This window comes from Amblyraja radiata, chromosome 33 (assembly GCF_010909765.2).
Source record: "Amblyraja radiata isolate CabotCenter1 chromosome 33, sAmbRad1.1.pri, whole genome shotgun sequence".
In the NCBI taxonomy this organism is placed as follows: Eukaryota; Metazoa; Chordata; class Chondrichthyes; order Rajiformes; family Rajidae; genus Amblyraja; species Amblyraja radiata.
The window spans coordinates 14,074,429-14,088,551 of NC_045988.1; the positions used below are offsets into that span (position 1 = coordinate 14,074,429).

The 14,123-nt window shown below is 38.5% G+C and overlaps 1 protein-coding gene across 12 annotated transcripts in view; it reads left to right on the forward strand.

The window, feature by feature from the left end:
• The window catches only part of gramd1b (GRAM domain containing 1B), a 406,068-nt gene that overhangs the window by 357,192 nt on the left and 34,753 nt on the right, over positions 1–14,123 (forward strand). For all 12 annotated transcript variants that reach the window (XM_033049646.1, XM_033049640.1, XM_033049641.1 and 9 more), the window contains 3 exons: positions 8,325–8,409; positions 10,748–10,851; positions 13,918–14,013. In XM_033049646.1, coding sequence (XP_032905537.1) covers positions 8,325–8,409; positions 10,748–10,851; positions 13,918–14,013 — 285 coding nt within the window. The remainder of the gene's footprint in view (positions 1–8,324; positions 8,410–10,747; positions 10,852–13,917; positions 14,014–14,123) is intronic.

Below are 14,123 nucleotides of genomic sequence, written 5' to 3' on the forward strand. Positions count from 1 at the left end.
CGTGCCCCCTCTTTCTCTCTCTCTCTCTCTCTCTCTCTCTCTCTCTCTCTCTCTCTCTCTCTCTCTCTCTCTCTCTCTCTCTCTCTCTCTCTCTCTCTCTCTCTCTCTCTTCCTCTCTCTCTCTCTCTCTCTCTCTCTCTCTCTCTCTCTCTCTCTCTCTCTCTCTCTCTCTCTCTCTCTCTCTCTCTCTCTCTCTCTCTCTCTCTCTCTCTCTCTCTCTCTCTCTTCTCTCTTCTCTCTCTCTCTCTTCTCCTCCTTCTCTCGAGAGAGAGAGAGAGAGAGAGAGCCTTCCTCTGTTCCTTCTACCACAATGAAGGATGTTTTTCGTTTCCACTCATGATCAATGTTCAACACCTACGTTTCTGTGTATTGATTTAACGAATGAATGATTGGACAGATTTGTAGTTGCAAATAGCATCGGCAATCAACATATGCATGCAATAGTGCTGTGGCCCCTTTTTCAGCCTAATTTTGGTATTAATTAGATTGAGCCAATTCAAAAAGATAGCTGGTGATATGGGAGTTTGCTTTTCTAACCAATCTTAATATTTAATTCATAGATTGGCAATTTGAGGGACATATTTCGGCTCTGTTGCTAAATGGTCGTGTGACCACAGTCCTGGCTTTACATCAGCCTTTCCTTATATGCCTGAATATGAGAAGAGTACCAGGAACTACTTCCACCAAGGAATGTGGAGTAAAATATTAACAATTATCTGGCCTTGCAATGAAATGGAGGTGACCTGCATCGATCGGAATACATGGGAAATATTAGCAATAGCAGAAACCTTTACTGTTCCCAGCATGCAGGTCACTAATTTCTGCCAGAGACCAGATACCAACACTATTCAATAAGCTATTGAGAACAAACATCCCCACTGAATCCTGTACAGATACTTTTGCTATATATTTTTTCAATTTGAAAATGAGACAATTTGCTGTCCTGTGAGGGGCAAGAGTTTTGTAGGACATCTGGCAAGCCACCTTTAAATCATCATCTGTGTTTTGTCAAAAATTCGTGATGTGACCACTTCACTGCATGAAACGAATAAGTTCACAAATGTGCATTTTGCCTTTATTGTACACTTAAACCTCATCTCATGAGTAATTTTCCCATATAAGCTTCGGAATGCTGCAGGTACAGAGCACGTGTCTTGCAATGAAACAAACATATGGCATGATCGTAAAAGAGTATTCTCATCATTTGCAACGATTTAAAATCATGCGGTTACCCAGATTTACGTCTGAAGGGGACGGGAGATCTTGCGATGCACTTTCAGTTTCAAGTACTCGACTGCTTCCATTTAAAAAATCTAATAGACGAATGCTATTTTTTCTGGTGTTATGACTCAATAATGACACTCATTTATTGGTTCAAATTGTCTGTGTCCCAGTAATATCACAGAGTTGGTTTGTACCAGGGTGACAAACAGGCAGAGTTTGGATAAGGTGCTGTTGCAATAATTTTTAACTAAAGCATAGTTTTTCAAAACAGATGGTTTAGTTAGCATCTTGAATTAGGGGTAGTCCCTTTTGACTTTCAGTTCTCTTTAACAACAGTATCCTTTAAACGTATTTCCTGCCAGTTTCCTTGATGCGTTGAGTATCTAGTAATTATTCATAATCTATTTAGGTGGACGGGGATGGAAGAATGCGAGAGCCCAAATGCATGAAAGAGCTGAATTGTTTGGAAGGGGAGTTCAGCTTAATGTATTTCTGCAATAAGCAGTCAATGGTAATCTGCCCTCAGCTCCATGTACTATAGCCCAAGTAACGTCCACAATCGTACCAACCAGTTTTGCTCCGCACAGCCATTTTTTGCACAAAGCTATCACGAGGAATATTATAGACAATGATTGGTGGAAGGGTGGGAGAAAAGTATTTTTTCCACCAGCTCTAACTGAAAAGCTTCCGGTTTAAGTTGTTCTTCAACTTTTTACCTTCTGCAGTTTTGTTGTTGATATCAGCCATTTGTGATGATACAATTCAAATGTTTTTTTTCATGCCCTCTATTTTCTTCCTTCCCCTCCTTCCACCCAAGGCCACTCACCCCAAAGTATCCTCCTTAATCGAGGAGGGCGAGGCGGACGGCAACGCAGGCTTCTCTTTGACGACTTCTGATGGTGCTCCATGTTCAGTTGATAGGAGTTGTGCTTGCTGCGGGGTGAGTTGGACGATGTTTTTCCACCGTCCCACCTAGTAGCCCTATTGAAGACTAATAACCATTGTACATGTGTTTTTTGTGGATTGGACTGCTGGTAGGTGCTGGAACTCCAATCTGCAACCACAAGTGTTCAATGCAAGTACCTTATGCTTCTCTAATGGACTATTTCATAAAATCCATATCTCCATGCTAACTGCAATCAATTCTACCTAATTGTCTTGATAAACTCCCAGAATTTTGCATTTACTAATGACCAAAAAGTATTTCTTCCAGTGGACTATTAAAATCTGGTGTATATGCCTTGGTGTTATATAACTTTCACTTTTAGTTTATAATTGTCCATTTGGTACAAATTACGTATTTTTACTTGGAGTATTAGTTGCATTCCAGAACTTCCAATGTATACACCAGACTTTAAAGTACTTTTGAACTGGAGCTAACCAACCGAGATGATGCAATAGATTGATGTACATGTCTGATGACCAATACTTGAAACTGCAAAAATAATTACTGACTTTTATTTGTGCGCTTTAAGCTAAAGGTTGGAATGGAGCCTTTCCTATATCTTTTGATATCAAATACCCTTCTAGGCAAAGTTCCCAACAATGTCTAGATGGCACGTGTAAACACAGCCTTACGAAAGCATCCGTTACTGCATCTGTAGATATTTCTTTGTGACATTAATCATTTCAGCCTATCTATGAATGATTTATATTGCTTAAATTGAAGCATACTTGTGTTTTGGACTTTTTTGAGGACTTCTTACAGCTGTCAGAAGCTTTGGTAGTGTTTAGGTTGAAGCTGTTTCAACAAATGAATGACCACTATTAAATAGATACATTTATACATGTGAATACCTACATTGCCTTTGACAACTATCTTTCTTGAAACCTGACACAACCTTCTGTAATACTAATAAATGTTGTCCATTATGAACACTTAACAAATTCAAGAGAGAATTTAAAAGGGAACCTTAACATCCAAATGATGTGAAGAAAGCCTGCATGAACCATATTAGAAACAAGGAACTGCCGATGCTGGTTTACAAAAAATGGCACAACGAGCTAGAGTAACTCAGCGGGTCAGGCAGCATCACCGGGGAACATGGATAGGTGACATTTCGGGTCGAATCTGAAGAACGGTCCCGAACCGACAGGCCATATTGTACAGTCTTGCTGAGTTACTCCAGCACTCTTTGTCCTTTGTCATTTGAGGAATGTCAGCAAAGTGCCCACTACATCAAGATGTCAAGGTTGTGCAAAGTCAGCTTTAATTGCTGTGTATTTGCAGAAACACCTGAAGTAAGGGTCTCTCTCAGAAATTGGACATTGTACCATCTTGATCTGCTTTTAACCTGTACTTGATGCTCTCATTAGTTTCAAAGATTAGGAAAGATTTTATGAACCAATCTCAATATTTTATCAATAGATAAACACCAAAAAAGTCTTCTTCCTATTATGTAATATGGTACATCTTCTCGTTATGTAATATGTACCACGTGGTACATAAACTTGAAAAGGAAATACTGCCATGGCCATTGGAAGAGCACAAAAGAGCAGCACTATGTGTCTTGGCTCTTTCAGTGTCAATGTAGCCACAATGGTTTGAATTGTTTTCTTCTATACTTCAAGATTGTAGATAGTATTCATGTTAATGCATGTCAGCATCAACGGAACCTTAAGGGTTTGCAGAGGGAATTTTTGCAAATGGAGAGGCAAATAAGGAAGATAATGGGGGTAAAGGAAGCTGTGGATATATTCAAATATATCATATACTCTAGTTTCAAAAGATCAGTAACTAGTTAGTTTTTACCCCTAGAGTGTGCAGACCCATTCAGATGAAGTATTTGTAAATTCCGACATTAAAAATGGGACATGCAATGTAATTATGGACAGGACACTGATGGTGCTTGGGGTTTATTCTGGTTTTGATGTTTTAGTAATTAGGTGGATATACAAAACAGGAACCCTAGCTTTGTTTGGTGTTAATTTGAGCTGTGTTATTTCCCATAATTCCAAAAAGCCTAAAATTGCTGTCCAGACTAAGAAATAACTAATCATACGGTCAAGGTATTCATGTGGTATGTAACTAGCAAGTAAAGTAGCAGGAGTTAAGGACAGTTTCTTATTGGGTATCTTTAGGGTATGTAGGTTGATGTGGTGAAGGGGGGAGCATGCAAGGAGAAAGTTGTGATAATTAGTTTGATCATATATATACTTAGTTTGAATCTGAACTTAAATTTTGATCATTGGACCTGATTCTTTAATTATGTATTGTGAACAGGAAAATACAGTTAAATGGATTTTGCTGCAATCTGTCTTGCTTTTATTTAGCATATATCGCATACATTACCTATATATTCTGAACACAATTGGAATCAACAGAAGAGAAAGCAAATCCAAAATGTCTGGAATGTTCAAACCAGGCACCTCTGATCATTTTTTTTCTTAGACCATCCCACAGGATCAAGGATAACTTACTCAACCAATCCAATGTAAGGGTATGGAGGTGGCTAATATGGCCAATGCATGAACTGCAGACTCGTCCATAGTTGGGGCAGGGGGTGCTGATGGAGCAGTGGGTGGGTCATTCTGAGGTAGTTCCCACTTTCCGCTGTGCCTTTTTGTTTTCCAGAAGTATGGCTTTGGGGTTCTCAGTACCATCTTGAATGCTCCTTCTCCACTTTGAATGGAGATAGGCCAGAGATTCCCAGGAGTCAGTGGGATGCTGCATTTCCCAAAGAAAGCTTTGAGCAATCCCATTATCCTTTCTTCTGTTGTCTGGCAATCTCTTCCCATGGGAGTGGATGGAATAGAGTATCTGTTTGGGAGTCTGATGTTAGGCCTGCAAACGACGTGGACTGCCCAAAATAGCTGACCGGACATGACAACAATCTCAATATTAGGGATGTCAGCTTGCAAGAGGACATGATATTGGTTTGTTTACATTTCCAGTGAATTTAGAGAATTTTGTAAAATCTGCACTGCTGGCATTTTTGTCAAAGAAAAAGTGCTTGAAATGTCTGCTGTAGATGGTCACAGAAGTTTAAGAAAGGCACGTCCTATTCACCCACCACTTCCTACTCTACTCCAATCTTGCATGCAGTAATCGGAAAAAGAATATTTTATAATTTCTCTGAAGTATTCTTATTGTCAATAGCTGCAGAATAATTACATCCTCTAATTTTGAAGAATCACTGGATTAATCCAAATATGGTGTTTTATTTCATAGACAGACTTTAAGTCTGCATATTTTATTTGTCTCATTAGTATCAACCTAACCATTGCTGACAGTGTGAATATTATACAATGTGATGATTAGAAATCAGAGATAAACTCTGGTCAATTCTAATTGATTTTAGCCATGATAATACTTAACGTTGCTGCAATGCATCTGTTTTGGGAAGGAAAAATAAAGCAGTTTCCCTGTTTCTAATCACTAGTCTGTCACCTGCGTTGGACAATATTAGCTAAGGACAAAAATAATTTTCATATAGATTGTTATTGGTCTTTCTCTTTGTTATTCAATGGTCATGTCTTTCTTGTGCAATTTGCAAGATACATATCATACTAAAAAAAAATCTAGCTACTATGATGCTCAACTCTATCCTAACCCAGTGTATTTATGTCCTTTTGGGTTTTCAGTTACTGTATCTACACAATATAAGTGGATCTTTATTTCACCGTTCTTAAATTTTAACTTATGCTCAATCTTAAGGTATATTTTGATTTATGGTATTTTCTGGTATAAGGCAAATAAACCATTATTTTAATTCTGACAGTACAAATGTATTCCAAACACAGATCATTTAGATTTAAATAATCTTGTTTACATTCATTTGTATCATGTTTAGTGTCCTCTACTTTATTTCTGCGAATAGGTGACAGTGTGATTCTGCTAGTACAGTCACTGTCACACAGCATCAGAGACCTGAGTTCAATTCTGACCTTTGGTGTTGTCATGGCACTATCTCCATGGGTCGCAGAAATTTCCTCTGGGTGCTCCATTGTCCGATATACCAAAGATTGGTGGGGCCATAGGTTAATTAAAATACATTAGCTCTTGTGCTTACTGTAGGTGGGGGTCATTGATAAGAAAGTGAGATTTAAAAATATGTAGTATTTGTCTAAATCTGCACATGATGATTGGTGTGGATTTGGTGGCCGAAGCCCAGCTTCTGTGTTACATACCTCTGTGCTTGAAGAAAAAAACGCTTAATTTCTGTTAGGTTCTTGATGTGTAGAATTCTTTGAAGGGAGAAAGGAGGAACAAAAATATGCTTTATATCGCTATTGTAATTGGTGGAAGTGAAATAAATAAATTATTGTGCATTTTGTAGATTTGAAACACATGAGATTTAAAATCATTCAGATTCAGATTCAATTTTAATTGTCATTGTCAGTGTACAGTACAGAGACAACGAAATGCATTGTCTTCAATTTCAAATGTGTCTCGCAATTATTTTCAATGTTGATTTTTGTCAGTGGTAAAATGTGGTTGTAATATCATAAAGTAGCTATAAATTAATTTCATACAATATCTGTTAAGGATTTGTATTGTAAACTAAAAGATCAGAAAAAATCACATAATTCATAAACAAGTGGATTTGAATAAGCCTCTTCTGGTGTATTCAGTGTACAAATGTGAAATGTTTATGTGCCTCGTACATATTTACCAAGTTTCCATCTAGTTTCTATATATAATCAAAGCTGTTTCATAGAAATATTTAATCAGAATTTTACAGTGCATACATATTAATCTTGCAAGTTAACAGAACTAAATATGTGTGGTAATATTGTGATTTTTTTCCAGTTAGAAGCCAGAACAATACATGTTCTATGTAATCACATATCGATTATATTCCAAAAATTATTTGAGAATCTGTTGAAAACATTGACCACTGCAATAGCCTGTATAATTTTGTGGAAGAATTCACCAGAGTGTTCAAGCCTCTTCTTCAGGCTTTGTTTGTTGCTGGCTTTGCATCCTGGCAACTTTGTCTGATGTGCAGAGTTCTTGAGTTAAATTGTGCGGGGTTGTTAGCATTCTGCTGCCACTAGGTAAGTAAGTCTGAGACTTACTGTAAGGTTGGGATGTGCTACGTGACGGATGTCAGTGCATCCAAGATTGTACTTCAGTGCTGGAATTGCTGTGTAATTCAATAATGCAGGCCTTGCCAGAAAACCCTCATGACTGCACCATCCAAATCAGGCATGTGATCTGAGTCCCATTCATTTGAATAGAGATTCCAAACCTAAATTGCAATAGGAGAATTGTTTCTTTCACTTTGTTTATTATTTATTAGTGCATTAGTATGTTTTTCATTAAGTATCTTTTAAAAAATAAAATGTCAGTAGTATTTAAATATCTCTGAATATTACAGACATTTAAAAACTCCAAAAATCCTTTTTCAGCTTTGACATGAAATGAAGCTCTTACCAAGCTTTGCTATTTGTCCAATGGTATCAGACCTTAATGGTGGATAGAGCATTATCAGTACATCGCTTGAGCCTGCTATCACGCTCCAAACTTTTTTCCAGCTATAGCCATTCAACATTCAATTTTCCTCATCCACCCCAGGTAAGTGCAGGTTGGCAGATACTTCAGGTCGAAGTAAACTTGGACAACGGGCAGCATCCAGTTTGGTTTGACACTTAACAGTTTGTCCTTTATGAGTTTGAGGAAACAAATGTTAAGAGCTAGTTTGTCATCAATGAATAAGTCAGAATATCCTTTTTTTTATGGCATTAACGAGATTCATGTAACAGGAGTATAGTTTTAAATATGGTCCAGGGACTACATGGTGGGCCTGCCTTTGGTTTACAAAGAGGTGAGCCTCGTATAATCTAGATCTGGAAGAAATACAAAGAGGGTAGTATAGCTTGGCCATCAGGAAGTTGACAGCTTGTGTGAAATGTTATTTCTACACTTCAACTAATTTTACTCACTACAGGCCAATGGAGTAATACTGTTAAATCATCAGAGAAACTGATCAGTCCTGTGGGTTTCATCAATTTACTTTAAAATTATCTTTAATATATCCTCATCGATGGTCAGATTTTGCTCATATTTCAGTAAAGAAAGCCTTGCAGTGTTCTAAATCATTTTCATTGGAGAATCTAAGAAAACAGTGTAAAAGTAGCTTGGTTTTATGTTTCAGGTTTTGAGTCCAACATACAAGCAACGGAACGAGGATTTCAGAAAACTCTTTAAGCAGCTGCCAGATACAGAACGACTCATTGTTGGTAAAGCATAAGCATCCACATGTATCAACTATGCCACTTTTCACAAGCATGCTTTAGAAAAAGACTGGCCACAGTTATCATTATTAGCACAGTAAATAAGATACATTTTGATGGCTAAAGTATTGAATAATTGTCTCTTCAGAAGATACTGCAGCGATACTGCAGTTTTGCTGTAACTATTTTCTATTTGTGTTTTGGTCTATAATTCCTACTGAAATGTAATCAAAGTTTGCTTGTTTGCAGGGGTTTGTGGAATATTGTACATTTTGAAGTTCTGTTGAAATGAATGTTATAAATTTCATGCAAACTAAATGTTGGTGGGTAATTACATAGCTAAAGGGACAACGAACCTATACAAATGTCACACTTGTCAATGATGGCAGAATCACCAATAGTCGTACGGCATGGAAACAGGCCTTTCGGCTTTTATAACTCAGCTAGTTCCATTTGCCTGCATTTGGCCCATTTCCCTTTAGACCTTTCCTATCCATTTGCCTATCTAAATATCGATTAAACTTTGCCATTTGCCATTGCCCTACATCTTTCTCTGACAGCTCATTCCATACACGCCCTACCCACTGTGTGAAAAACTTGCCCCTCGGGTTCCCTTTAAATCTTTTCCTCTCACTTTATACCCATCCACTCATGCTTTAGACTCCTCTGCCCTGTGGAGAAGACTGTTCCCCTGCAATGAAGATAAGCAAAATGTCTTCACAATTAATCTACTTTGTAATGCTCAGCTGGATCAAGTCCCCATTTTAGCCCTGCTCTAGATAAGAGCAAAGGTGTTTCATTCCCCTTTGGTGGCCTGTCATCTCAGTCCCAGGGTGTTGCAGCAGTCAATTCCTCAGAGCAGTGTGTTTTTTAGATTACAACCTTATAATCTATTCCTGTCTGCCTATTTTCCATGTAATTTAGACAATGCTATTAATTTCCCAGCAATTTGTTCCTCAGTAATGCTGTAATCCACAGACAGCACCTTCTAAGCACATGGCCTCTTACCACTAATAAATGGTAGGGAACCCGTTGCATAGGAACACCACCATCTCTGAGTTCACCACATACATTGGAGGAAGACATCTCATGAATAGAGTAATAACAAATCAATCAAGTTAATATAAGGGAAGTGTATAATCTTATTGATGTTGCTTCTGTAGTCTAAATGCACACTGGAACCAGAATCGGTCAAAACTGGTATGAGGTTTAAGTGGATTGACAATCAGTGGAGAATGGAGTTTTGTGCCCCTTCAAACCCGAGTTGATTTGTATCTAATTTACCTAACTGAGTCCAGTGGAGCAGAATTTACCTACTAACAACTATAGAGCAGTCCTGAGCTACTATGTACCTCATTGGAAAATGTCGGACTATCTTTAATCGGACTTTACTGGACTTTACCTTGAACTAAATATTATTCTCTTTACCATATATCTGTACACTGTGGATTGCACGACTGTAATCATGTATAGTCTTTCCGCTGAATGGTTAGCACACAACAAAAGCTTTTCACTGTACTTCAGTACTCGTGACAATAAACTAAACTAAAGCTAGACTTTAATTTTATTTCCATTAGAAGACTAAAATTTCAAAGCTTAATTCAGATTCTTATTTGGCAGTTTCAAAATTATTACCTCAAAAGTTAGTTGTTTTTAAAAGCTGATCTTGTTACACTGTGCAAGGCAGATAACTAGACAGTAGAGGTGCTGCCTCACAGCACCAGAGACCAAGGTTCGATCCTAACCTTGGGTGGAGTGTGCACATTTTCCCTGTGACCATGGGAGTTTCCTTTGGGTGCTCTAGTTTCCTCTCACATCCCAAAGATATGTAGATTTGTATGTTAATTGGCCTCTGTAAAATTATCCATAATGTGTAGGAAGTGGATGAGAAAGTAGAATATCATAAAACTAGTGTGAATGTGTGATTGATGGGCGGTGCGAACTGACGGGCCTGTTTCCATATAATATCTATAAACTAAACTAAGTTAAGATATAATGTGTCCACTGACAAAGTACACATGATTAGTAACAAACAAAATTAGCATTTTAGTTCCTAAAATATAAAACAAGCTGGCTTTTTGTTTGTATCCAGAGTAGTTTTTACAGTACATCGGTCGGAACAGTTATAATGTAGGCTCATTCATTTCATCTGTGCAACTGTCTAATGTAAATGAATTGAGTCAATGCCGTGCTGACTAACTTTAAAAGTGGAATGCTGCTGTCCTTTAGACTATATATTACTTTAGCTCTTGGGTTTCATAAGTGGCACTTGGATTTCAGTGAGTAGTTTTATGAATATTTGTAATGACTCATGTTTTTTCTATTATGACCTGACATTTTCCAGATTACTCATGCGCCCTCCAAAGGGACATCCTCCTTCAGGGGCGGCTCTACCTCTCAGAAAACTGGATCTGTTTCTACAGCAACATTTTCAGATGGGAAACACTGGTAACTTACTTATTTTTATTTTGAGCATCATGAGCAAACAAAAAAACATGACGTTTGTGATTGGCAAAGACTAGCAACTCCATTGTGTCAGTGGGCAGTGTTATAAATTGGTTGGTCTTGGGGTGGCCAGGTGGACAGATTGTCATCTGTATGATGTTATAAAATTAGTTGTGTAATATTTTTTCCCAAATATTTGTAATTCATTTAGTTAGTAACTAAGGGTGACATGGCGGCATAGTGGTAGAACTACTGCCTTACAGCACCAGAGACCCTGGTTCGATCCTGACTACGGGTGCTTGTCATGTCTGTAAGGAGTTTGTACGTTCTCCCCGTGACCTGCGTGGGTTTTATCCGAGATCTTCGTTTCCTCCCACTCTCCAAAGACGTACAGGTTTGTAAATTAATTGGCTTGGTATAAATGTAAATTGTCCCTAGTGTGTGTAGGATGGTGATGGTACATGTAATACGGTTCATTTTATTACCCACTCCATTAAAGGCAACTTTTGGTTATTCTGGCTCCATAAGTAGATTGAATTTATACCATCGTGAATACCCCGCATTTTTTATACAGATGCAATATGTCCTAGATTCATGCCTATTTATTCCCTTCCATTGCATTCAAGAGGATATCATTTTTATTAATGACTAATCAAACTGCAAAAGCAGGAAATCTGAAATAAACACAGAAAATATGGGAAATATTCAGCTGGTCAGGCACCATCCGTGGGAAGAGAAACAATGCCAACATTTCAGATCAAAGAATGTTCATCAGAATTGATCTTCTGAGTGCTTTCAGCATATTATTATTATTATTATTATTATTATTATTAGTCATGTTTATTTAGATTTAAATTGGTTCATTTAATTGTACATGTAGATTTTATCATAATTAGAGCAGCCACCTGTGGTTGAGAATATGAATTGGAAAATGGCTTATTGACTATTGGTCTGTGGCTTTGTATATTGATCTAGATGACTTCAAGTAATCCGCTGCTGCAGAGGTGACTGTGAAGTTCTTTTGTTGGGGGACGGAGAACATTAATTTACTTTCCAGTTTATTTCTTTTCATAAGACATAATCCTATTAATTACATATCATTAAAGTGCATGTCTGCTTTTATTCCAGCAGTTTGCCTGATGTTATATATGAAATGACAAATGGTTGTTTAAGATAAGCAAATTTCCCATAGCTTAAACGAAACACAAATTTACGTACATAAATTGGATATTTATTATTCAGTTACAGGATGCGGAAGATGCTAGTAAAGCCAGCATTTGTTGTCATTCATAATTGTCCCAGACTGGAGGCAGTTAAGAGTCAGCATTGGTAGGTCTGGAGTCACATATAGGCCAGACCAAGTACAGATGGTGGACCTCCTTCACCAAACAACATTATGGGGCTTTTTCACGGGGCGAGTTGACGCAAGATGTCACCAGAGTGAAGTGGTCGTGGTCCAGCACGAGTCTCGCACGATATAACGGGGGGTAGATAAAGAGTTCCCACGGTACTCGGCATTTCTGTTATTTGTGCGAGTGACTTGTCCGTCTCCCGAGCTTTCGCGTTAAATCTTGAATGAACATCGTGAACTACACGTGACACAAATGATATAACTTTTTTTTTCACACACTATAAATATCCTCCCTTGGTTGAATTGGCTCATTTGGAGACATGTTTTACTGTGTATGTGGGAGACACAGATGGACTGAGCACAGTACCTCGGTCTTACTGTGTGTGGGAGAGGGGGAGAAAGAGACGTACACTCACAGAGGCAGAGTCTCTCAGCCTGTGTAAGAGGGAGGGAGAGAGAGAGAGAGGCACACACAAGGTGGATGTGAAATCTCACCTGCCTGTTTCAGTGACAGACACCCGCCGCCAGTAAATGAAGACACCCCCATCTGTCTCCCCCTCCACTCCCTCGACTATAATCTTTAAAAGGGACTTTAAAAGGGACTTTACTGAAAGGTTACGCATTTATCGACCACAGGCAGCATATCAGAAGGGTCTCGATATCTCTGGAGAAAAAGAATAGGTGGCGATTCGAATCGGAACCCTTCTTCAGACATCCTAATCGGAATTGAGTCTGAAGATGTGTCTCGTCCCGAAACATCAGCTATTTTTCTCCAGAGATGCTGCTTGACTCGCTGAGTTACTCCAGCATTTTGTGTCTGTTGTCTTCGGTTTAAACCAGCATGTGCAGTTCACTCCTTACACGGGTCTCTGGAGAACATTGATTGGTAGCGTTCCGGACCCTGCTTCGGAAAGGCATCGATCGCTAGTCGGCGAGGACTCCGAGCTGTATCTCTCAAAGAAGTAGATGTGAAAAATTTCTCACGGACCATAAAAATGCGTAACCTTTCAGTAAAGTCCCTTTTAAAGTCCCTTTTAAAGATTATAGTTATTTTCTTGAATCTCATTAACATAACTCATGAATAAGTTGATGTCCATATGCGGATGCAAATCTTTATTTTTATTTATTTTTAAAATTCAATCCCACAGAAGACAATTTTTACTCACCTTCTGTCCCCTCTGTCCAGCTTCCGGGTTCACCGTTCGTAGGAGTTCCCACGGTACCCGCAAGAGTTATTACGGATATCGCACTGGCCACTTCGTCCATATAATGTTGCAATGCTCAACCACAAGTGTACAAGTCACTCTTGGAGAAATTCAAACTTTATTGAATTTTCTCCCGAGTGACCAAGATACACGATTACCTGCCGTTAGCGCTACGGTGGTCCACTGTGGTCCACGAATGCCGTACTGTTATCGCACGAGGTTCCCACGATGTTAAACTCTGGTTAACTCTTGCGTCAAGTCGCCCCGTGAAAAGGCCGCTTAAGGGAACCACGTGGGCTTTTATAACAGTACAGTAGTTTCATAATTGCTGCTTGAATATTGTTATTTTCATTATTTGGATTTAAATTCTCCAGCTGTCATGATGGAACTTGAATAAATATCTGGGCCGATGGTTCACAATTCTGGTTGACAGTCCCGTAACTTAGTCCCTTTGCTGCCTCGTCCTGTGAACTCTGGCAATCGTTTTATGTTTGTTTTCTTTGCTTGGTTTAGCTCACTGTACGCCTCAAGGATGTTTGTTCAATGACAAAAGAGAAAACAGCCCGACTCATTCCTAATGCTGTCCAAGTATGCACTGACACTGAAAAGGTACAAATAAACACGGTTTCGTACATTAGTACGTAGAATAATTCAGCCAAGGAGTAAGGTTGAAAATAATGTTCTGTCAAATGCAATAAACTGATATTGTTGGAAAGCCA